Here is a 24,020-nt window from a genome sequence, read left to right as displayed (position 1 = left end):
CAGAAGCAGAAGCCTTCAAAGGCAGGTGTGGGCGACGGATGGGAGCTTGGAGGCTGTGGGGCGGGACTTAGATTTCCACAAGCTGCTGCTGAGAGGAAGCGGGGCTGAGCCCCAGGCCAGGGGAGTGGGGAGGGGAGAGGGAGGGGCGCGGCTCGCTGCCAAGCAGCAGCCTGCAGCCAGAAGGTGGCTGCGGTTTGGCACGCCCGGATGTGGGCTGTGGGAGCCGGTAGCAGGGCCTGGTCCCCACCCGGGACCCTGTGCTCCTCCAGCACAGAGCGGAGGCCAGAGCTGTGAGAAGCCCCAGCGGGCCCCCTTTTCCCTCTCAGCACCCAGAAACCTCCCCAGCTGACCACAGCGCTATTTAGGCGCGTGGCGGCCACGGAAAGGCCATGCGTGGTTAGCAGCCTGCCACGTGCCATGCATGCTCAGCCTCGGGCTTTTGGCTGCTGGTTTGCTGGCCCTGCTGGAGGGTGCTTCCTGCCCGCCGTGCACTCAACCCCACAGGCTCACAAGCAGATGGTGATGTTGCCCGTCACTAGCTGCTGACCAGCCGGCTGGCCCTCTTGTCCTACATGCGTCTGACGATGTTCCAGGAAGGGGAGGTATGGTTCAGGGTGAGAAAAACAGTAACAGCTAACGTCTAGTGAGCCCTGACGAGCCTCTAGAAATCACCTCAGCATTTTCCGTGTGTTACCTCATTTAATCCTTACAACAGCTCTGCATGGTAGACAAGAGAGATGTTGTCCTTATTTTACAGGTGAGGCTACGGAGACTCAGAGAGGTTAAGTTATCTGCCCAGGTTGCACAGTGAGTGAGGGAGAGAGCCGGAATAAGCAGCCAGTACTGTCCAACTCCAATACTCTGAACAGCTACCTGGTGCCGGTGCCGACCAGGATCATTCTGGTTTTCTGGCTTACAAGTTCTGTATTTAATCACTTAGGCACTCCTTCTGTGAGTGCTTTTCTCACCCCTCCTGTCTGTTGCAGACCAGCTCTGTGCTAAGAGCTCAAGCGAGACCAAAAAAAAAAAAAAAAAAAACAAGCAAGCCAACAAACAAACAAAAAACGGTTTTTGCTTTTTGCTTTTGGGGGCTTGCAATTACAGCAGAGTGGCCAATTATGCAGAAGGCTAAACAACAGAAAAACAGATGTGATTAAGCCCACATAGTACCTGGAGCAACTTCACCTGGGCCTTTGAAGGAAAGGGTAGATAGAACTTGAGGACAGGGGAGAAGGCACTGCACTCACCGAAGACGAAACAAGTAACATAAATAGGCTGCTGGTTATTAAATAAATTGAATTTATTGTTTAAAACCTTGCCACAAAGAAAACCCCAGACCAAGAAGACTTCATTAGTGAAATCTACCAAACATCTAAGGAAGAAATAATACCAATTCTATACAAACTCTTCCAGAAAATTGAACAGGCAGGAGTTCCAGCTCATTCTGTGGAGGCCAAACTCATCTTGCGTAATGGTTAATTTTATGTGTCAATTTGGCTGAGCAACAGTGCCCAGATGTTTGGCCAAATGCATCTGGATGTTGTTGTGAATGTATTCTTTTTAGTTGAGATTAACATTTAAATCCGCAGACCTTGAGTGAAGCAAGTTATCCTCCATTGTGTTTGTTGGTGAGCCTCATCCAATCAGTTGAAGGCCTTACAGGAAAAAAACAGCATGAGGTCCTCTGAGGAAGAGGGAGCTCTCTGCCTCTAGACTGCCTTTGGACTCAAGCTGCTACATCAGCTTATCCCTGGGTCTCCAACCTGCCAGTTCACCCTGCCGATTTCAGACTTGCCAATGTTCACTGTCGTAATTCCTTAAATCTCTCTCTCTCTCTCTCCTCTTTCCTCCCTTCCTTCTCTCTCCTCTGTCTCCTACATACATATCCTGTTGGTTCTGTTTCTCTGGAGAACCCTAATAACCAACCCTGATACCTAAACAGGCAAAATCTTTACAAGAAAAAAAAAACTGGGGTGCCTGGGTGGCATTCGGTTGGGCCTCTGCTTTTGGCTCAGGTCATGATCTCAGGGTCCGGGGATCGAGTCCCACATTGGGCTCTCTGCTCAGCAGGGAGCCTGCTTCCTCCTCTCCCTCTCTCTGCCTGCCTCTCTGCCTACTTGTGATCTCTGTCTGTCAAATAAATAAATAAAATCTTAAAAAAAAAAAAAACTGCAGACCAATATCCCTTACAAATAGATGCAAAAATTCTTCAGTAGATTTTAACAAATTTAATCTAATAATATATAAAAATAAATTTAATCTAATAAAATATATGTAATATATATTTTTTAAAAAGCCAGTCACCTGACTGGCTCAGTCAATGGAGATGCAACACTCATTCTTGGGGCTGTGAGTTCAAGCCCCACGTTGGCGGTAGAGTTTACTTTAAAAATATATCAACATCAATAATAAATAGGCATTTATTATATATTATATATAAATAAATAATAACATAAAATATAAATATCTAAATATGTTATATATAAATAAATATAAAATATATATGTTAAAGAATAATACATAATGACCAAGTACAGTTTATTTTAGGAATGCAGGATCGGTGTAACAGATCGTATCCCCAATGTAATTTATCATATTAACCGACTAAAGAAATAAAACCATACAATCATCTCAATGGATACAGAAAAACATTTGACAGTACTCAACTATTTTTACTAAACATTTCCAGCAAACTAGAAAGAGAGCGCATTATCCTCAATCTGTTTAAGAGCATCTAAGAAAAACCTATGGCCAGTATCATCCTTAATGATGAGAGACAAGGTTTCCCCCTAAGATCACAAATAAGGCAAGAATATCCTCACTTCCCCTCTCTTCAACATTGTATGGGAGGTTCTAGCCACCATAATAAGCCAAGGAACTGAAATAAAATACACTCAGATTGGAAATGGAAAAGTTAAACTGCCTTTATCTACAAGCAACATTATCATCTATGTAGAAATTCAGGTGGGCTTTACCAAAAAAATGGTACTATAATTAATATGTGAATTTACGAAGTTTTCAGGGTATAGGATCAATATACAGAACAACTGTATTTCTAGATATTAACAATGAAACAACTGGAAATTGAAAGTTTAAAAATACCATATAAAAAAACATCAAAACATAAAAAATACTGGAGTGCCTTTGTGGCTCAGTCATTAAGCGTCTGCCTTCGGCTCCCTGCTGGTGGAAGACCTGCTTCTCCCTCTCCCACTCCCCCTGCTTGTGTTCCTCTCTCATTGTGTCTCTGTCAAATAAATAAATAAAATCTTTAAAATATATATATATATATATATATATATATATATATATATATAAAATACTTAGGGGATAAATCTGACAAAAGCTGTGCTCATGGATTGGAAGAGTCAATGTCATTAAGATGTAGATTCTCAATAAATGAAACAAGATGGGATTGGGAGGGAGAAAAACCATAAGAGACTCTTAATCTCACAAAACAAACTGAGGGTTGCTGGGGGGAGGGGGGTTGGGAGGAGGAGGGGGGTTATGGACATTGGGGAGGGTATGTGCTTTGGTGAGTGCTGTGAAGTGTGTAAACCTGGCGATTCACAGACCTGTACCCCTGGGGATAAAAATATATTATATGTTCATAAAAAATTAAAAATTAAAAAAAAAAAGATGTAGATTCTCCCCAAGTTGATCTATAAACTCAACATGACCCTGATCAGAATCCCAGCAGGCATTTTATAGTACCTGAGAAGGTAATTCACATGGGACTACAAAGGACCTAGAATACCAGACTACTTTCTTTTTTTTTTTTTTTTTTTTTTAAAGATTATATTTATTTATTTGAGAGACAGAGATCAGAAGTAGGCAGAGAGGCAGGCAGAGAGAGAGAGAGAGAGAGAGGGAAGCAGGCTTCCTGCGGAGCAGGGAGCCCGATGCAGGGCTCGATCCCAGGACCCTGAGATCATGACCTGAGCCAAAGGCAGCAGCCCAAACCACTGAGCCACCCAGGCACCCCACCAGACTACTTTCTTTAAAAGTTGCATCTCAGTCCATTCACTCCTGAGTATTTATCCAAAAGAAATAAAAGCATACGTCCACACAATAACTTATACGTGACTATTCATGGAAGCTTTATTTGTAACAGCCCAGGCCAGGAAATAACCCACAAGAATATCAACAGGTGAATGGGTAAATAGCCTGTGATATATCCATACAGTGGAATACTACTGGGCAGTACAAAGGAATAAAATATTAGTAAAACGTATGAATCACAAAATAATTATGCTGAAGCATAAGAAGCCAGACCAAAAAAAGAGTACAGGTTACATTATTACACTTACATAAAAATCTAGAAAAACAAAAGCTAATCTATAATGACAGAAAGCAGATCAGTGGTTGCCTGGAGGGTAGGGGGGTAAGGAGAGGAAGGAGGGGGGAATTGCATACGAAGGGGCCCAAGGAAACTGTTCAAGGTGTTGATATGTTCATTACCTTTATTGCAGTGATGTCTCACAAGTATATACATATGACAAAACATCACATGTATACTTTAAATATATGTAGTTTATTCATGTAGGTTTACCTCAGTAAAGCTGTTTTCTTAATTTACTTTTTAATTAATTTATTTATTTGAGAGAGAGAGAGAGAGAGAGTGTGTGTGTGTGTGTGTGTGTAGGGAGGAGAGGGAGAGGGAGAGAATCTCAAGCAGACTCCCCACTGAGTGTCAACCTCCAACACAGGTCTCAATCTCACAACCCTGAGATCATGACCTGAGCCAAAATCAAGAATCGCATACTCAACTGTCCAAGACACCCAGGCACCCCAGGTGCAAAAGAGGGATTAAAAGCACAAAAAAAGAAGGATGCCTGGGTGACTCCATCAGTTAAGCATCTGCCTTCGACTCAGGTCATGATCCCAGGGTTCACGGATCAAGCCCCGCATCAGGCTCTCTGTTCAATGGGGAGCCTGCTTTTCCCTTCACCTTCTGCTCCCCTATTTGCACTCTGTCTCTCTTTCTCACAAATAAACAAATTAAAAAAAAAAAAAACTTAAAACACACACACACACAAAGGAGATCCAAAGGCACACAAGTTTCCAGAAGGGCTAGGGCAGCTTTATCAATCATGGCTTCATGATGAAATCACCTTAAGCCACTTTGAAAGTCCTGATGCTTTCGCCCAAGATAATCAGGAGTTCTGGAGATTCCCAGGTGTGTGCAATGGTGAGAACTGGTGAGAGGTATGGGAGAATCTAAGAGCCTACAAGGACTACAAGGTGAAGGGAAGTGTGCAGGGTGTGGAAAGGAGGTAAGTACTGGGTGGGTAGATGTCACCGGAAAGTTGCCCAAGGTGGAGGGATCCTATGTGGAAAGCTGGAGGCAGGCTGCAGAGGACTACAGTCCTAGGGATGTAAAGGGTAGAAAGAAGTCATGACCATGAATGAAGCATGTGTACCTTGGAAGTTTATAGTCTCTAACAAAATCAGCATCTGTGTATAGCTCACGAAGATGGTGGGCAGAATCATCCAGATCTCTGGCTGGCTCCCTCTTTCTGAACCCTGGTCTTGGAAAGTCCCACTCTTAGGAAACTGTCCCGAAGATCTTTCAGTTACTGTAGCTCAGAGAACAAAAGGAGGGGTTGCCCCTGTGGTAGACAGGAACAGCGTGAAGGATACAAAAGCATCCATGGCCTCAGCTCTTCCTCAAAACTGGAGACTCTGAATGGGGGCAGCTTCAGAATCAGCTGAGGGCTAGGTGCCTAGAGTGGGGCCCAAGTGTCTATATTTTTAATAAATCCTTCAGGCTCCCAAAGTTTCAGCACCACCACTAACCCACTAGTGAACGCGACTTCCACTGAAAATATCCCAAGCTCCTGTCCACTCTCCAATTCCAGCTTTCCAAGTGGGTGAAGAGGGGTAATAAAGAGTTTCTGATATTAGTTTATCATGCAGAAGACGGGGTGGGGCAGGAACAGATTCTGAGGAGAGGAAGTTGAGTGGTACCTTCTATAGAGGAGGAAAGGGTCCTGAACGGGCTTATGGGGCAACCTCCTCACAGCTAGTGGTTACCGATCCACAGCGGTCAATAAGACAAGGCCAGCCCCTTAGCAGAAGTGGGACTTGGTCACACATGCTCTCCAAGTCTTGATAAAAAGTGATCTCTTGGCCCTTGATGTTTCCACCTCCTCTGCTCATGATGTCATGGAAACTTTAGTGCGGCTGGGTCTGTAAACACTGCCTTTAACTGTGGTGAGGAAACCAAAGCCCTTCAGGGGTTGTAACAGGGGCTGGAGGCAACAAGCAGCTAAGAGAGTGTGGTAGAGCCGCCCCCACCCTCAGGAAGCCCACCAGGCCAGAAACACCAGTGGGCCAGAATGGGGCGGGAGACAACCCATCACACTGTCCATCTGGGGCAGAGGAATGGAAGCAACGAAGGAAGGACAGAGGTGGCAGGGAGGGCAAGGGTCCAGCCAAGGCAGGACAACTCCCGTGCCTTGTCCAAGAGCCTCGAAAAGTCCAGGCACCTGCTGAGTGAGAGAAGACATCTTTATTGGCTGATCAAGGGAAGAAGGTACAGTCGATACTCCCATAAGCCACTGGTGTCAGGTTCACTTCTTCCGAGGCCAGTTTTCACCAAGATGACTATACTGAGCATCATTCCGATCCCGAAGGGGCTAGGAGGTGAGAAGGGAAATCAGTGAGGCAGGGTCAGATTCTCCCAGGGAAGACCCCAGTAGGCCCCAGAGATGAGAGCTCATGCCTGAGTTTTCCAGCCCTGCCATTGATGAGTTCCCCGCTAGAACCCTTCATCCATACACAGAACACCTAGCAACAGCCTCTTCCTCCCTTCCCATTCCCCTCCCATTCATGTCTCTTTCCCCTCACAGCTCACCTGATAGAGCTGGTCATTTTCCAACAGAACTTGAGTGTCAGCAGCTAGAAGAAACGGGGAAAGAGTCATCAAGGGCCTAGGAGGAGGGGACAGTGAGACCCCATGAACACTACAAGAGGACAGCAGCTGGTCGTACCCTCAGAAGTCTACATGGGCAATATGGGCACAAGTCTTCCAATAACCAGAGTTAGGAATCCTTAGAGATTGCAAGAGTGACTCCCAGAGGAGACACAACCCACTGCCAGCCCCATTCTTTGCAGGTCCGCACTCACACCCACATCCACAATATACGTGTGCACGTGTGCATGCAAGAACGCACACTCTGTCCCTTCCACTTACCCTTAGAGAACCTTCCAGTCTCATGTCCAGAAAAGCAATAGACTCCCAAAGCAAGGAACAGAGTGGCGATTAGGTCAGTGATGATAATGCCAGCCAGGGTAGCTAAGTCCAGCTCCACACAGTTCTGACACACTGCAGGGGGGCGGGGATGAGAGGAGAACTAGAGAGCCTTCAAGACCAGGGAACCATCTCTGCCTCGTAGGGCAACCCCGGGACCTCACACCAGGACCCAAACTTCAGTAAGATCCCTAGAGAAAGGCCTGCTGATACCCTTGCTACATCCACCTCCACCCTTCATCCCAAGGAATCCCTGAAAAGGAGCCGAGAAGCAGTACCAGCTTCGTAAGAATGCAAACAAGTCTGCAGGGCCAAACCGCTCTCCCAACCCAGCCTCTACTGCTTGAGTACCAAGGCCCCTGCTATTTTTTTTTCCATTAGTTAAGCTCCAAAGTCTGGTGCACACCATTACAAGAGGGACCCCCACTTTGTTTAGAGAACAGGTTGGTCCAGCCAGCATGGTCCTTTCTGGCTATAAGCTTCTCATATCCAGAGGTCCCATTCATTTCAAACCAGAGGGTCCAGAAGGCACATACTTCGAAAATATACTTGCGTAAAAGGGCGTTTGTGTTCTTGTTCATCTGTCCCGTTGCACATATACATTCCTCGTGGGTCCAGGTTGCGTTTTCCCAAGTTCCACATTTTACCATGTGGTAATGGCTGTGTTCCCTCCCACCACTCGATGTTGGTGTCACACCTCAGGAACACCATGTCCTCAAGCTCTTCTACGGTTATCTTGGAGGGGCTCCCTACGAGGAAAACAACAGCAAACCAAAACCCAACCAGGACTGCAGCCAGCTGTTTGGTCTGCAGCAGATGCCTTATTCTGCTGAGTTTGTACTTGAAAAGGCCACTTTCTAAGTCTAGGACAATTTATGGTTTCTAGTGTGAGAGACAGAAGTCACAAGAAAAAGGCTTTGGGAGGCTTCCCGTGAACTACAGGGGCCAGGAAGGATGCAAGGATTCAGTCCCAGCAGAGGACAGACCCTGATGGACATGGAGCCAAATTGGAAATCATGGAGCCAACTGGATCTAAGAACCTTCCTGGAAAGAAGTTCAGACCACTGATTAGAAGTAGAAGGGGAGGGGCCCCTGGGTGGTTCAGTGGGATAAGCCTCTGCCTTCAGCTCAGGTGGTGATCCCGGGATCCTGGGATCCTGGAATCGAGCCCTGCATCGGGTTTTCTGCTTGGCTGGAAGCCTGCTTCCCCTTCTCTCTCTGCCTGCCTTTCTGCCTACTTGTGATCTCTTTCTGTGTTAAATAAATAAATTAAATCTTAAAAAAAAATAAAAGTAGAAGAAGAGTATAGATTACTGAAACATTCAAGAAATATGGAAATGCAGAAGACTGTTCCTTGGCTGGAGATGTCCACATTTGTTTTCCAACAAAACTTTTTTTTTTAAGATTCTATTTATTTATTTGAGAAAGAGATAGAGAGCAGGAGCGGGGTGGGGGAGGGAGAGAGGGAGGGGCGGATGGAGAAGTAGCCTTCCTGCTGAGCAGGGAGCCCAAGGAGGGGCTCAACAAGGGGCTGGATGAGGGGTTCAATCTCTTGACCCTGAGATCATGACCTGAGCCGAAGGCAGATGCTGAACTAACTAAGCCACGTAGGTGCCCCTCCAGCAAAGCTTCTAATTCTACTTCCCAGCCATCTATAACCCTCCCACTTCAGCTTCTCATCCTCTTCCCTCCCGCTTTGCCCCTGCCCCCACAACTACCAAGAGAATAGGACTCTCGTCATTAACGTCTTTCTTGGGACCGGTGATGGTTGGGGTAGGAGAAAAGCTGGTATGGATTACTAGCCCAGCGATCCAGAAGGAGACCCCGGGAAAAATCCCATGTAAAGATTTTTATTTGTTCTAACCTTGCTTAAGGGAAGGAGGTAGAAAAAATTGTTTTATCAAATTCATTCTTGGTGCGTCACACAAGTCAAGGCTTCTAGGGAGTTTGAGGGCTGGAGGTATGCGCAGGGCCTTTCTAGATCCACTGAACTGTTTTGACTGAGGACACCTCCACAACCCACAGAGACATGAGAATCTGTATCTCCAATCCCAGGGAAAAGTGGAGTCCAGATTCTCCCTGAATTCATATTCCATTACCAATTTGAATACAAGAGCATCTTCTGGAAAATCCCCCAAAGAGCTGTTTCTTGTGCATCTCACACAGGCCAAGGTTATATCACATCCTATAATCATGTTTTCCATGAGGATCTGTTTCCATTGGAAATCCTGGATGTCCCAAAGCATTTGTCCCAGTTTGCCTGAGATTGAGGGGGTTTCTGGGACAAGACACTACCAGTTTTAAAACCAGGCAAACCAAGATGAGTTGATCATCTTACCATCCCAGATATGCCCTCCTTCCTTCTCCACCTAAACTCAACTTTCTCTTAAAACATCCCCCTGAGTACGGGGTCATGGCTCCGTATGGTGACAAATGATGGCCAAATCACTAAGAGTACTAATCCCAGAGCCTCCCTGTCCTAGAAGAAATAGTGTTCCCTTATCAGTCCTAGGCTCAGGCTCCTGCAAACGGCACATTTCCTGCAGATCTCTGGCCTAAGGCCCTTAGAGGGGCATTCAAGGCCAACATACATGCCTAGGTAGACTCAAAGCCAAGAGCCTGTTTCCCAATCTGAACCCTGTACTACATCCCAGCCCTGCTCTCCTTGACAACTCTGCTTGAAAGTGAAGCTAGCACTGAGAAGGACTTTAACGTGGAGCCCAGTCCAGGTGCAAATGTTCCTCTCGCGTCCCTTGTCCAAGATGTCCTCACCATCTAGAGAAGCCTTACCTTGGGAGAGAAGGACAGCCAGTATCAGGCCAGCCAGAAACCTACAGTGTTCCATTTTCCAGCAGAATTCCTTCAGTAGGTAGACCCAGGTCACAGAACTATCCACCAGGGTGAAAGACACCCTCCTCCCACTGACTCATGGGTACCCGGAAAAAGTAAAGGTGTGGGGGAGGAACCAGAAGACGCCTATCTGTCTGCTCTCTGCCGTTGATCAGAGGAGACTGTCAGGGCAGGGGCAGAGTGGGGGTGGGGTAGAAAGGAAGCAGGTGCAAATGGTTCTTTCTCTGAGCTTGGGGGTGAGGTGAAAGAGATAGCAGAGAATGTGGAAAATGTTGCCTAGACCTCTAGGAGGTAAAAGAAGGTGTAGGATGTTCTTTCCCAACTCACTGATGAAAAACAGTAATTCCAGAGTTTCTGTCAACAGCGTAACTACATTTACTCACCCCCTGAAAACTCACCCCCAGCTCTCAAAACCCTTGAGAAATACTGTGAACCCCATCCCATAAGCCATACCAGCAAGGTTCCTCCCATTTCTGGTCTTTCTTGGGACTCCGCCCAAGGTCCTCCTTGGACAGCCTGGGACACCAGATTACAAGTAGCTTTTTAAACCGGACGTTTGAATCCCAGCTCCAATACTGCCTACCCAGTGGGCCTGAGCCAGTCATGGAATTTTTCAGAGCCTAATTCTCTGCGTATGCCAGTAAGGATTCAGACAAAAAGTTTTCATGGTACATGAGATACCACATTTGCTCAGTAAGAGACAGTTATTAATAACAATGTGATTGACTCACCAGGAGACAAGAGGACTTTTCTCCCCTGTGGCCTATGAGGATCCAAACTCTCTACGCTGCCCAAGTCAGACTGTAATTTACCTGAGGGCAGAGATAGCACATGTCTTGCTCCCTTCTGTATCTCCATCACCTGGCTTGTGCCTGGCACATAACTAGAGGTTCTGTAGATGTTTTTGTTGACTCACTGATGGACTGGCTGAGGGAGCCAGGGGCCTAAGATCCTGGAAACTTGGCTCAGGCTCTGACGCCTGGAAATATATGGCTTGTCTTATTCCAATTTTCCTACCTATTCTCATCCAGGCAGGCCCCTTTTTGATGATCTTGTCTCCAAAGAGCAGTGAAAAATTCCTGAATAAGGGCTTGAGCACGTAAGGTTTCTCACTTAAATTCACGAGTTCTAGCAACCAACTGACATCCTAGCAACAAGAGGTGGCAGAGATGTTTACCCCTCTCATGAAGAAAGGGGCCCATCTCCTACCCAGAACCCAAGGGGTTTCTCTGTGCAAGCTGTCTCTGAGATGAAGAAGCAGTCCTCTCTCCCTTTCCCTCCCACGTCTTCCCATTCTCTACTCCTTCACAAGCAAGATACATATGCACCTGCAGACCTCCTGAGGCCCCTCTCTGCCCACGTTTGAAGTAGAGGGTGGTGGTTCTGGATTCAAGCCTTCTTTCAGGGGCCCCAGGCTGAGGGATGCTGGGCGGAGCCAGACAAGCTGCTCTGCAGGCTGGCGGGCTGCTGGGAGTTGCTTCGTGCTTCTTTCGGGGGAAAGACAGATACTGACATGGAACCGGGGAAGCATCTGGCTGGCCTCATCTTGGCTGTCACTCTTCTTCAAGGTACGGGGTTCTGGTAGTCTGGAGAAAGGCTCAGGGGAAGAGATCATTACTGGGGAAAAAATGGTATTGGGATCTCTAACCTCAAGGCTACCTCAGACGTCACACTAGAATTCTGAGAAAGAAGGGCAAAATGAAGCCTCTTACTGTTCTCTGCTAGAGAGAAGCAGTGTCCAGTGGGAGAGATGGGGTCCTTGTCTCTTAAGAAATGAAAACAGCAGACTTTACTGGCTAGAGGGAAGACCCGGATGCCGCCATCTTAGGTTGAATGTAGCCCAAAAGGGCACAGGCCAGGGACCTGAAAAGAATAAGTGTGTGTTCCTTAACTCAGAGCTGGAGTTCGGGGGAGAACTATAAGGCACTCACCCAGTTGGTCATAGGGCCAACAGGTCAACAAATATGAGTGAGATCCTGCTACATGATATGCTAGGAGGATATAAGGAAGGATAAGAACCTTCTGCCCTAGTGAGCTTATAGTCTAATTGGAGAGAGAAGCTTCGGTGTCACTAGACTAAGTGTAAGGTCCAATATAGGATGCCTGGATGAATATTCTGTTGGGCATAAACAATGGGAAGTGGATGACCTGGGTTGATGCCTGGAATCTGGACTAGAGATGGTTCTCCACACGCTGAGGGAAACATGAAAGTTGCTGGAATCATACAAGGATTACGTGAGATGTGAGGAGGAGGGCCTGAGGATGGAACCGAGAGGATATTAACCTTTAAAGGGCAGTTAGAGGGGCACCTGGGTGACTCAGCGGGTGAAGCCTGTGCCTCAGCTCAGGTCATGATCTCCAATTCCTGGGATCAAGCCCCACATCAGGCTCTCTGCTCAGCGGGGAGCCTGCTTCTCCCTCCCCCCACCCTCTGCCTGCCTCTCTGCCCACCTCTGATCTCTGTCAAATAAATAAATAAAATCTTTTTTAAAGAATAAATAAATAAATAAAGGGTAGTTAGAGAAAAACATCTCACAAGAGATAAGAGGACGATCAAAGAGCTGGAATAATCAGATAATGCAACACGAAGGGAGCAGAGAACTTCCAAAAGGAAAGAATCACCAATAATGAAATATTATAGATATATGATAGAAGAATATATTTAAAAGTTTAAGCCTGTGGGATTTAACAAAATAAAGGCCACAGTTGATTTATAACCCTTTCATTGGGGTAGTATGAGGGGGAACCGAATGGAAGTGTGTAGAAGATGAAGATGGTGATAAAATACCAAGTGTAGACTGTCTTTAAAGACGTTTGGATGAGGGGCGCCTGGGTGGCTCAGTGGGTTAAGCCGCTGCCTTCGGCTCAGGTCATGATCTCAGGGTCCTGGGATCGAGTCCCGCATCGGGCTCTCTGCTCAGCAGGGAGCCTGCTTCCCTCTCTCTCTCTCTGCCTGCCTCTCACCGACTTGTGATTTCTCTCTGTCAAATAAATAAATAAAATCTTTAAAAAAAAAAAAAAAAGACGTTTGGATGAGAAGAGAAGAGAGTTTGAGTGGTAAATAGAAAAGGACATAGGATCTAAGATTAAATATTTTTGAGTGTGAGAGAAATGTGAGCCCATTTCTAGGCTAAAGGAAAACGCAGAGAGTAGAGCAAGTTCCTGGAGCTGATGTTGAAAGGGTGGGGTCAAGGACGCAGAGGAGAAGGCAAGAGAGAGGAAGTGCAAATGGCTTTGGCCATGGGTAGGTGTGTAGTTGGGAAGGAAGCTGGAGAAGGTCATTACAGCATCTACGTTCTCAATGACCTAAGTGGTAGACGATGCCACTTGCTAAAACTGAGCTTGGTGTTCCTGAGTGGGGGACTCAAGGAGGACAGTGAGAGTTTAGAATGATTTCTGCAGGAAATTGGGGGGAAGAGCCACTGAAGACCACACAGGTGGAGGGGCAGGGCTGAAAGCCTGTGTGAAGCAGCTAGATATAGCAGAAAGAGCAATGGAAACCGGAACTCTGGGTCCGGATCAGCCACCAGTGAGCTGTGTGAACTTGGATGATCCCTCCTTCCTATGGGCTCTGTCCTCTTACCAGTCAGCCTAGGAAATTTGGCTACATGAGCACTCAAATCCTAAAAAGAAAGAAGACTCACAGAAGCAAAATTAAAGGATGTTAGCAATCAGTTGGACCCTCTCTCCTATAGAATCTGAGTTAGAACAAGGGGTCCCTTTGTCCCTCCCATGGTGATCAGGTGGTCAAGAAGGGCCGCTGGTGAGAAATCTGCTTAACTGTTTGCTTTGCTTTTTTTTTTTTTAATTCACTCATTCATCCATTCCTGTACTCACTCAACAAATATAAAGCTACCATGTTCCAAACTCTGTTAAGTACAATTAATAATCATTTCAACCTTGCAAGAAGTTCTAAAACAGCTGACTCCTTCCAACTATTTCCATACTTTTTTTTCCCCTTCATACTTTGACTCATGCTTCATCTGTCCCCACCATACACTCCACCTCTAGACACACTACTTCTCTGTCCTTTTCCAACCTATGTCTTTGCTCCGCTCCTCCTTCTCCCCAGGATGCCTTTTTCTGTCCAGCGAACTCCCAATCATTCAAGTTCCAACCAAATGTCACTTTCTCTGTTAAGTTTTCCCTGTCCCTGACTCTTGGGCAAAATCAATAGCTTCTAGCCCCTTTCAAATGCATTCGCATGAACACTAAAGATAATTTATATGTTCTATTATGTTAGTTACATCGGTGTTTATTTTTCCTGCTTCACTGTAAACTCTTTGGAGGCAACAAGTTAGTTCTTTGTATCACCACTCCTGTCTTTCACACAGCTTAATCAAGTCAGGTACATCAGTGTACCTGGTAAATGTTTGCATTCAATCCAATTGAACTGAATTCTGGTGCTACTTCTCTGTAGTACAACAAGGAACGCAACTCCACTACTCTTGAGTTTTGAGACAGATTTGAAGGCTATTGAATAGCTACCCCCCACCCCAGGACGTCCAGGGTTTCTACAAAAAAAAATAAAAATAAATAAAAAGTGGATTACCAAGGCTGAGGATTTTAGAAGTACTCAAAAAGCCTTTAGTTCACGTAAACCCACTTTTGATGGAGCTTTAGCAGCTAAAAAAAAAAAAAAAAAAAGCAGAGTGGGGGCGCCTGGGTGGCTCAGTGGGTTAAAGCCTCTGCCTTCGGCTCAGGTCATGATCCCATGGTCCTGGGATTGAGCCCCGCATGGGGCTCTCTGCTCAGCAGGGAGCCTGCTTCCCCCTCTCTCTCTTCCTGCCTCTCTGCCTACTTGTGATCTCTATCTGTCAAATAAAATCTTTAAAAAAAAAAAAAGCAGAGCATTCCAGACCATGCGTGCAATACTTTGATGTATATTGCCGTATAGTTCTGATGCTAACCATCCAGAATTAACATTAGACCCCACAGGTCAAGGGCACTGTGCCCAACAAGACTGCCCTCCCTTTGAGTTCCAGGCACCTGGTTCCTATACCACCTAAACTTCTGACAAGCTGGGTACAAACCTGGAGGGTTTGTACAATTTGACGATTGGTTACAACTCACAAAACTCAAGAAAGCACATATTTACTATTACAGCTCAAATTTTTTAAAATAGATTTATTTGGGATACCTGGGAGGCTCAGTTGGTTAGGCGGTTGCCTTTGGCTCGGGTCATGGTCCCAGCGTCCTGGGATCGAGTCCCACATTGGGCTCCTTGCTCAGCAGGGAGCCTGCTTCTCCCTCTGCCTCTGCTGCCACTCTGCCTGCCTGTGCTCGCTTGCTCTCTCTCTCTCTGACAAATAAATAAATAAAATCTTTTTTTTAAAAATAGATTTATTTATTTATTTACTTACTTACTTGTTTGAGAGAGAGCATGAGCAGAGTGAGGAGCAGAAGTAGAGGCAGGCTCCCCACTGAGCAGGGAACCCCAACCTGGGGCTCAGTCCCAGAACTCCAGGACCACGACGTGAGCTGAAGGCAGATGCTTAATGACTGAGCCACCAAGGTGCCCCTTTACTATTACAGTTTAATTATAAAAAATAAAATCAGCATTTTTCCAAATGAAGAGATGCGTAAGGTCTGTGAAGGCCCTGAACACAGAGTTCCTGTGCCCTCTCCCTGCAGAAATAGAATACATCACCCTCCTAGTACATTGATACACTCACTAACAAGGAAGCTCCACTGAGAATTTTATTTCCCTTGACTTTTGGGGGTTTTTTTTAGAGAAAGAGGGAGCAGTGGGAGAACAGATGGAGAGGTTGAGAATCTCAAGCAGGCTCTGCGCCCAGCACAAAGTCCAACACGGGACTTGATCTCACCACCCAGATATCATGACCTGACCTGAAACCAAGAGTCAGATGTTCAACCAACAGAGCCATGCATGGGCCCCTCCACTGAGTTTTTGTTTTTGTTTTAGGATTTTATTTTGTTATTTTTCGGAGAGAGAGACCAAGCAGAGGAGAGGCAGGAGGAGGGAAAAGGAGAAGCAGGCTCCCCACCGAGCAGGGAGCCTAATGTGGGGCTCGATCCTAGGATCCTGGGATCTTGACCTGATCCAGAAGCAGACACTTAACCAAATGAGCCACACAGGCACCCCTCCACTGAGTTTTTACTGGAGTTTCACGACATACGTATAATTGATTGAATTGTTGGCCACATGACCGGATTCAGTCTCCAGCTCCCTTCCTCAGACAAGCTCAGATTCCAGATTACACAGGTCTTGACCAGCCCCATCCTGAGTCATCTCATAACACAAATTCATGTATGGTCCAAAAGACCACCAAGGGGAACCTGAGTGGCTCAGTCGGTTGAGCATCCAACTCTTGATTTCGGCTCAGATCATGATCACAGGGTTGTGGGATCAAGCTCCGAGTGGAGCTCCATGCTCAGCAGGGAGTCTGCTTCTCTCTCTCTCCATCTCCCCCTACCCTCCCCCTACCATATGCTCTCTCATGCTTTCTCGCAAATAAATAAATAAATAAATCTTTTAAAAAATAAATAAATAAGCCCACCAAGAATAACACAGACACTCCTATCACTCGTGAAATTCCAAGGGTTTAGAAACTCCTTCCCAGGAATCTATGACAAAGACCGGACAAATTCTTTATTATACAACACCTTGAATTCAATTTGGTGAGTTAGGCTACAACCCAGGGAGGTAAATATAGATACTGCCCACTCTTAGATTAGGATATCTATCTTGGCCTTGAATGACCAAGGAAATGATTACCTCAGGGCATCTGGACAACTCTATACCCAGCTAATACTCTGTCTCTCTTCTATCTCTATAGGTACGACAGCCGAGACGAAACAAGGTAGTGTGAATGGCTTCTTTCTATCCTCAAACTCTGAGGAAATTCATGGAAATATGGTTCCTACACTAGAAGCCCTAGAGGACTGAGTGACAGAAAGGATAGGATGATGGGTAATAATAGCAGTCAACCAAACGACTGGCCAGTCATGATCTTTCTGGGCAGCTTTCCTGAAGTCAAGCAATTAGCTCTCTAATTCTTGGAGTAGAAACAGGACCCCAGCAGCTAGGCACTATTCAAAGTGGGACCCATGAACCAACACCACTGGCATCAAGTTAGCAATGCTCCATTTCAGCTCTTTCCCAGAACTACTAAGCAGAATCTGAAATTCTCACTAGATTGCCCATAGGAACCATGTGCACAGTAAATTTTGAGAAGAGCTGCTACAGTGGTCTTGTTCTGATACCTCGAGGCAGGGAAAATTTCAGAAGAGAGATCCTTAACAGACGGTGACTTTTCCCTTTTCAGAAGTTCCTGTGGTAAAACTAGATGGCGATCGAGAAGATGGTTCGGTACTTCTGATTTGTGACTCAAAAGACACAAAGATCACATGGTATAAAGATGGGAAACCAGAAAATTCCTCGAATGGTGCTAAGCTGAATCTGGGAAGCAGTATCAAGGACCCTCAAGGGATATATCAGTGTGAAGGATCAAAGGGCATTTCAAAACCATTCCAAATATATTACAGAAGTATGTAATCCCCTTTGGTTTGTTTGTTATCTATCTATCTAGCAGTACTCGCTATTCTGGTGGGCTTCTTATCCCTGGTGAGTATGGGAATAGACACTAACCAGTTCTCGTTCTCTCAATCTCTGCTTGCCTCTTTTTGAATATAACAAGACAATTCCCTCATCTTCTTAGAAAAGCATACCTGGTCCTATAAAGCCTGGTTTAATTCTGGATAGGCAGTCATGAATTGGAGCCATCATCTATTTATATAAACTGAGTTGGGGTAGTTTCAGGGAGACAGAGGAGATTACAAGGTGAGCAGCAATGAAATGTAGAAGGCAGATGACCACAGAGAAGGGGATCTGATCTTCCTTCTATTTCACATATTTCCTGATGGTCAGACTTTATAGGTTTCCCCAGAATGCCTGGGAGATGGGGGGATATCAGGAAGTGTTGCATGCTTAAGTCCCAGGATCTTCCCAGGCAATTCCCCTAACAAACCTTGCACAGAGAGAGGAGTCTGCTACCCTAGATGGAGGCATTAGCACGTGTAGGCAAGAGAAAAAGATTCAGGAGAACCACTTTCACACCTTGAAGGTGCCTTGTCCCTCCCTTTCCCCATAGTGTGTCAGAACTGCATTGACCTGAACGCAGGCACTGTATCCAGCTTTGTCTTCGCCGAAATCATCAGCTTTTTATTCCTTGCTGTCGGGGTTTACTTCATTGCTGGACAGGATGGAGTTCGCCAGTCCAGAGGTAAAAGAATGTTCCTCAGTGAGAAACGAGACCACCGGGGACCCTCAGTTTCCTTCCTACCAAAGTAGACCCTGTAGAAGAGATGAGGTGGGCACGTGTTGCCATCTAGCCCAACTGGGTGAAAAGGATCCTGTTGTGTTCACAGCATATTTACCTGTCTCAAGAACCACCTCCCTCTGATTTTCCTCCGATTCCTCTGAATTAAAAAAAAAAAAAAAAAAAAAAAGCTACTTGATTGAACTAAGACATACAGAGAGAAACATACATGAATGGCAAGCACACAGCTAAACAAGCAAAGGTACCCATGAATCCAACACCCAGTTCAAGAAAGAGAGTATTACCCACACCCTAGACATCCCCCTTGTGGTCAATTCCAGCCTCTACCCATCCCCCAAAAACAGTATTATCCCGACTTATTGATCAATTTTGCCTGTTTACATTCCTTATGTCAATGCACTCATACAAAAGTACTCCTGTGTGTGTGCTTCTGTTACTCAAAAAACATGCCTGTGAAATCTTTCCACCTTGTTCTAGTTCACTCACTCATTACTGTTTAGTACTCCAGTGTGTGAATATAACCCAATTTCTTAGCCTACCTTGCGTTTTTTTGTTTGTTTGTTTTTTGTAGCTTCAGACAAGCAGACTCTGTTGTCCAATGACCAGCTTTACCAGGTAAGGGAGGGGGGAATGAATAATTACTATAATTAATAGTACAATTTGGGGGTGGGGGACAAGTTATTCAGAGGAGACCACACAGATAAGGAATTGCTTAGGGCACACAGGTTGATTACATAGTCACACTTTGGGTCGAATGAAGAGAAGAGAAATGAAGAGAAAGGTTGAGAGAGACTAAGGTCTGGATCCAGTGAGAAAAAGCTGAAGAAACACGGAGAGGGACACCCAAAGAAACTGTAAACAGAGCCTCCGACCTCCTTGTCCTCTTTCACCCCCAGGATCGTGAAGCACCCACTCCAAAGCCTTGCACACAAAAAGCATTCAATAAATGAGCATCAAATTAATTCACAGATGAGGAGGGAGGAGGGAAAATGAGTTTATGACTGTGCTGTTCTTTTTAGCCCCTCAGGGATCGGGAAAATGACCAATATGGCCACCTTCAAGGAAAGCGATTGAGGAAAAATTGAACTCAGGACTCAAAGTAGGTATGTCCTTCTACACCAGTTCTAAAAAATTACCTTTTCTGGGGCACCTGGGTGGCTCAGTAGGGTAAATGTCTGATTCTTGATTTTAGCTCGGGTCATGATCTCAGGGTTGTGATATGGAGCCCTGCACTGGGTTCTGTGCTCAGCGCAGAACCTGCTTAAGATTCTCAATCTCTCTCTCCCTCTCCTTCTGTCCCTCTTCCCCAGCACCTGCTCTCTCATGAAAAACAAAACCTTTCCCTTACCTGCCTTCCCATCTGTTGCCAAGCCTATCTCCTTTTTCCAAGAAGCTATAAGCTTAGGGGAGGGTAGGTGACTGATAGTTCTTTATCATGCAGGGGCTATCCTGTTCATTGTAGGGTTGTCAGCAGCATCCCTGACCTCTCTCCACCAGATGCCAGGAGTACCCCCAGATGTAACAACCAAAAATATCTCCAGATATTTCAAGTGTCTCCCCCAGGGCAAAATCAACATTCATTACAAACCCCTGACCTCTATTAACCTCTTGATCAACCAATCAAGCAATCAGGAGTTCTGATTCAATCAATCAAGTTTCAATCAAGAAAACAGGACCCAAGCATTATTTGGTTTTCTGAACCAATCCCAATTTTTCTTTTTTTCAATCCAGGTGTTCTCTATGCTGGATAGATCCCAGAAACATGGCATTACACTTTGGAACACTCCTAGCGGAGAGACTTTCAGCCCTAATTCTAGACTCGAGTTTCCCAAAGGTGACAAATGGGGAAGAAAGTCCATCAGAGCAAATATGGATTTTTCTCAAAATAAAACTAAAAGGAAAGTAAAAATATGTATGGTGTTGCATGAGCGCCACCTATTGGGAAGTAATTTTCCTGTAAAAGAAAATGGAAAAGGTCCCATAACGCCCTCTATTTGAATATTACTTTTTAAACTTCTAATTTTTATTTACTTTCTGTAATTTACTTTCATAATTTACATCGTTCAAATATGCAATGAAAGGTCTCCCTCCACCTCCATCCCCAGCCATTCAGTTGTCCTTTCCAGAGACAAACAATAGACTAGTTTCTTATGTATCTTTATAAGGTAAATATATAGGTATTTAAATCAGAGGTATTCTAGGCATACATGAGCAAACTCTTTTTTTTTTTTTTCATAAGCACTCTTAAGTACACATTATTCTTCCCTTCCCTATTTTTCACACAAATGGTGTCATACTATACATCTTGCACTTTTCACCTAATAAACCTTAAGATTATTTCATATCAGTAAGTAAAGCAGTCTTTTTGAAGTGCAACCACATTACATAGACTCGCTATGATTTATTTAATCACCCCGCATGGATAGACAAAATAATGCTGCCAATATTTTGCTCTTGCAATGCTGCAATGACTAACGTTGTATAAGTGTCATTTTAAAAATAATTTTATAGGGGGTGCCTGGGTGGCTCAGTTGGTTAAACGACCTGGGATCACATTGGGCATTGGGCAACCTGCTGAGCGGGAGGTCTGCTTCTTCTTCTGACCCCTTCCCCTCTCATGCTCTCTCTCTCTCAAATAAATAAATAAAATTTTTTTTAATAAAATAAAATAAATAAAAATAAAGGGCACCTGGGTGGCTCAGTGGTTTAAAGCCTCTGACTTCGGCTCAGGTCATGATCCCAGGGTCCTGGGCCCGAGCCACTGGTTGGGCTCTCTGCTCAGAGGGAAGCCTGCTTCCCCCTCTCCCTCTGCTTTATGTTCCCTCTCTGCTGTGTCTCTCCCTGTTAAATAAATAAAATCTTTTAAACAATAAAAATAAAAATAATTGTATTGAGATATAATTTACATGCTATAAAATTCAGTCATTTTAAGCGATTTCCCCTGTTCTCAGTGACTTTTACAAAATTTACCCAGCTGTGTAATCACCATAATCATTAGAACGGTTCCATCACCCTCTTAAGATTTCTTCTGCTGTTTGCAGTCATTCCCTGTTTCCAATCTCAGCCCCAGGCAACCACTAATCTCTTTTCTGTCAGATTTGCCTTTTCTGTACATTTCATATAAATGGAATCATACAATATGCTATTAATTTATACAATGTGTTGGACACTTTCATGCCTATCTTTTTGTGGACCCCACGTTTTCATTTCTCTGGGGTTGATACCTGGGAGTGAAGAATTGCTGGGTTGTATGACAAATTTATGTTTAACTTTTTTTTTTTTTAAAGATTTTTATCTATTTATTTGACAGGCAGAGATCACAAGTAGGCAGAGAGGCGGGCAGAGAGAGAGGAGGAAGCAGGCTCCCCACTGAGCAGAGAGCCCGATGCGGGACTCGATCCCAGGACCCTGAGATCATGACCTGAGCTGAAGGCAGAGGCTTTAACCCACTGAGCCACCCAGGCGCCCTATGTTTAACTTTTTAAAATTCCCTGTACCATTTACATTCCCACTAGCAATGGATGAGGGTTTCTATTTCTCCAAATCCTCACCAATATTTGTTACCTTATTCTTTTTTTAGTATAGCCATTCTCCTAGGTATAAAATGGTATCTTATTTACCTTTAATTTGCATTTCCCTAATAACTAATGTTATTGAACATCTTTTCATATACTTGTCCGCCATTCTTTTATCTTTGGTGAAATGTCTATTCTAAATTTTTTTTTAATTTGGGTTGTTTGTATGTCTTACTGTTGAATTGAAAGAGGTCTTTATATTTTGAATACGAGTCCTTTATTACATATATGATTTGCAAATACATCTACCAGTCTGTGGCTTATCTTTTCATTCTCTTCATGGTGACTTTTGAAGCCAAAAAAATTTTAATTTTGGTGAAGCTTATTTTACCCATTTTTTTAATAGATTGTGCTTTTGGTATCATGCCTAAGAAATCTTTGCCAAACCCAAAGTCACAAAGATTTCTCCTATGTCTTCCTTTTATAGTTTCGAAAGTTTCATAGTTTTATTGTTGACAAATGTAATTTTGAACATACTTAGGACAATTCATAACAAATACAAATAAATGAGATTTGGAAGCCATAATGTATTTACACTTGTAATTTTATTAAATATTGCCAAATTGCACTTCATGGAGGTTACTCCCAATTACAATAATTGAGAGTGCTTTTTGCTCCATATTTTTTGAACTTTGCCAATCTGATAAGTTAAACATGGCATTGGGACGCCTGAGTGGCTCAGTTGGTTAAGTCGCTGCCTTCGGCTCCGGTCATGATCCTGGGGTCCTGGGACTGAGTCCCACATAGGGCTCCTTGCTCGGCAGGGAGCCTGCTTCCTCTCTCTCTGCCTGCCTCTCTGCCTGCTTGTGTGTACTCTCTCTCTCTCTGACAAATAAATAAAATCTTAAAAAAAAAAAAAACTTAAACATGGCATCTCAGTATAGTTTTTTTTTTTTTTTAAAGATTTTATTTATTTATTTGACAGACAGAGATTACAAGTAGGCAGAGAGGCAGACAGAGAGAGAGAGGGAAAGCAGGCTCCCTGCCAAGCAGAGAGCCCAATGTGGGGCTCAATCCCAGGACCCTGGGACCATGACCTGAGCCGAAGGCAGAGGCTTTAACCCACTGAGCCACCCAGGCGCCCCTCAGTATAGTTTTAATTTATGTTTTCCTTATAAAAAAAAAAATAGAAGTGAACCATGTGTTCTTCCTTCTCATGATATATAGGGTCATATTCTTTTATCTTTTTCTTATTGACTTGCAATAGCCCTTTAATACGAGTGGGAAACTAGATCTTTTGTTTGTAATATTAGTTGTAGATATTTTTCCAATTTTGGTATTCGTTCTTTGACTTGATGATGATTGGTTTTCTGTGTACATTTTATTTACCTGCATATAGTAGAATTCACTGGTCTCTTGCAGCTTCTAGGTTGTTTCCTATTTAGAAAGGTCTTCCCCAATTTAAGATTTTTCTTTCAGGGGCGCCTGGGTGGCTCAGTCAGTTAGCATCTGTCTTCAGCTCAAGTCATGATCCCAAGATCCTGGGATCCAGCCCCATATTGGGCTGCCTGCTCAGTGGGAAGTGCCACTCCCAACTGCTCATTCTCTCTCTCAAATAAAGAAATAAAATCTTTTTTTTTAAAGATTATTATTTTTAAAAAGTTTTCCTATGACTTCGTCTGGCCTTTTTATGGTTTCATTTTATACATTTAAATGAATGATCCATCTTGAATTAATTTTAATGTAAAGGCCTAACATACTAACTTGCACACTGCATAGCTACCCAATCATTCCAGAACTACTTTTTGAATTATCCATCTTATGCCCATTGATTTTGGGGGGTTTTTTAAAAGATTTTATTTGTTTATTTGACAGAGAGAGAGAGACAGTGAGAGAGGCAACACAAGCAGGGGGAGTGGGAGAGGGAGAAGCAGGATTCCTGCCCAGTAGGGCGGCCATGTGGGTTTCAGTCCCAGGACCTTGAGACAAAAACCTGAACCAAATGCAGACACTTAGTGACTAAACCACCCAGGCACTCCATGCCCATTAATTTTAAGTTACCACTCCACCCTCACCAGACTGTAAACTCCAAGCAGG

At 44.5% G+C, this 24,020-nt stretch overlaps 2 protein-coding genes across 3 annotated transcripts; one reads left to right on the top strand and one right to left on the bottom strand.

Moving 5' to 3' along the window:
* Window positions 1–6,495: 6,495 nt before the first annotated feature.
* Window positions 6,496–10,205, bottom strand: LOC132027468 (T-cell surface glycoprotein CD3 delta chain). The gene is made up of 5 exons (XM_059416310.1): window positions 10,046–10,205; window positions 7,792–8,004; window positions 7,199–7,330; window positions 6,860–6,903; window positions 6,496–6,641 (listed from the first exon to the last, which is right to left on the bottom strand). The coding sequence occupies exons 1-5, from the start codon at window positions 10,098–10,100 to the stop codon at window positions 6,576–6,578; spliced, it is 510 nt and encodes a 169-aa protein (XP_059272293.1). The 5' UTR covers window positions 10,101–10,205; the 3' UTR covers window positions 6,496–6,575.
* Window positions 10,206–11,447: 1,242 nt separating this feature from the next.
* LOC132027457 (T-cell surface glycoprotein CD3 gamma chain) lies at window positions 11,448–22,509 on the top strand. Of its 2 annotated transcripts, none has more exons than XM_059416297.1 (7): window positions 11,448–11,673; window positions 16,906–16,929; window positions 17,395–17,616; window positions 18,220–18,351; window positions 18,980–19,023; window positions 19,428–19,507; window positions 20,140–22,509. In XM_059416297.1, exons 1-6 carry the CDS (start codon window positions 11,619–11,621, stop codon window positions 19,491–19,493), a joined length of 543 nt encoding a protein of 180 aa, XP_059272280.1. In that variant the 5' UTR covers window positions 11,448–11,618; the 3' UTR covers window positions 19,494–19,507; window positions 20,140–22,509. The 2 variants fall into 2 exon arrangements, with proteins under 2 accessions (XP_059272280.1, XP_059272271.1); XM_059416288.1 differs by having other exon boundaries at window positions 11,450–11,673; window positions 19,428–19,511.
* The last annotated feature ends 1,511 nt before the right edge of the window (window positions 22,510–24,020 follow it).

This window comes from Mustela nigripes, chromosome 1 (genome assembly GCF_022355385.1).
Source record: "Mustela nigripes isolate SB6536 chromosome 1, MUSNIG.SB6536, whole genome shotgun sequence".
NCBI lineage: Eukaryota > Metazoa > Chordata > Mammalia > Carnivora > Mustelidae > Mustela > Mustela nigripes.
Note: the sequence above shows the minus strand (reverse complement) of the source record. Positions and strands in the feature narration are given on the sequence as shown.

Bases quoted from the DNA above. Each gene is read 5' to 3' on its own strand.
- LOC132027457 (XM_059416297.1), top strand. From the start codon at position 11,619: ATGGAACCGGGGAAGCATCTGGCTGGCCTCATCTTGGCTGTCACTCTT. The intron at 11,674-16,905 runs GTACGGGGTTCT...CTATCTCTATAG, and splicing joins GGCTGTCACTCTTCTTCAAG to GTACGACAGCCGAGACGAAA. The intron at 19,024-19,427 runs GTAAGGGAGGGG...TGTTCTTTTTAG, and splicing joins CCAATGACCAGCTTTACCAG to CCCCTCAGGGATCGGGAAAA.
- LOC132027468 (XM_059416310.1), bottom strand. From the start codon at position 10,100: ATGGAACACTGTAGGTTTCTGGCTGGCCTGATACTGGCTGTCCTTCTC. The intron at 6,904-7,198 runs GTAAGTGGAAGG...CGTTTCTTCTAG, and splicing joins GACTGGAAGGTTCTCTAAGG to CTGCTGACACTCAAGTTCTG. The intron at 6,642-6,859 runs GTGAGCTGTGAG...CTCACCTCCTAG, and splicing joins AAAATGACCAGCTCTATCAG to CCCCTTCGGGATCGGAATGA.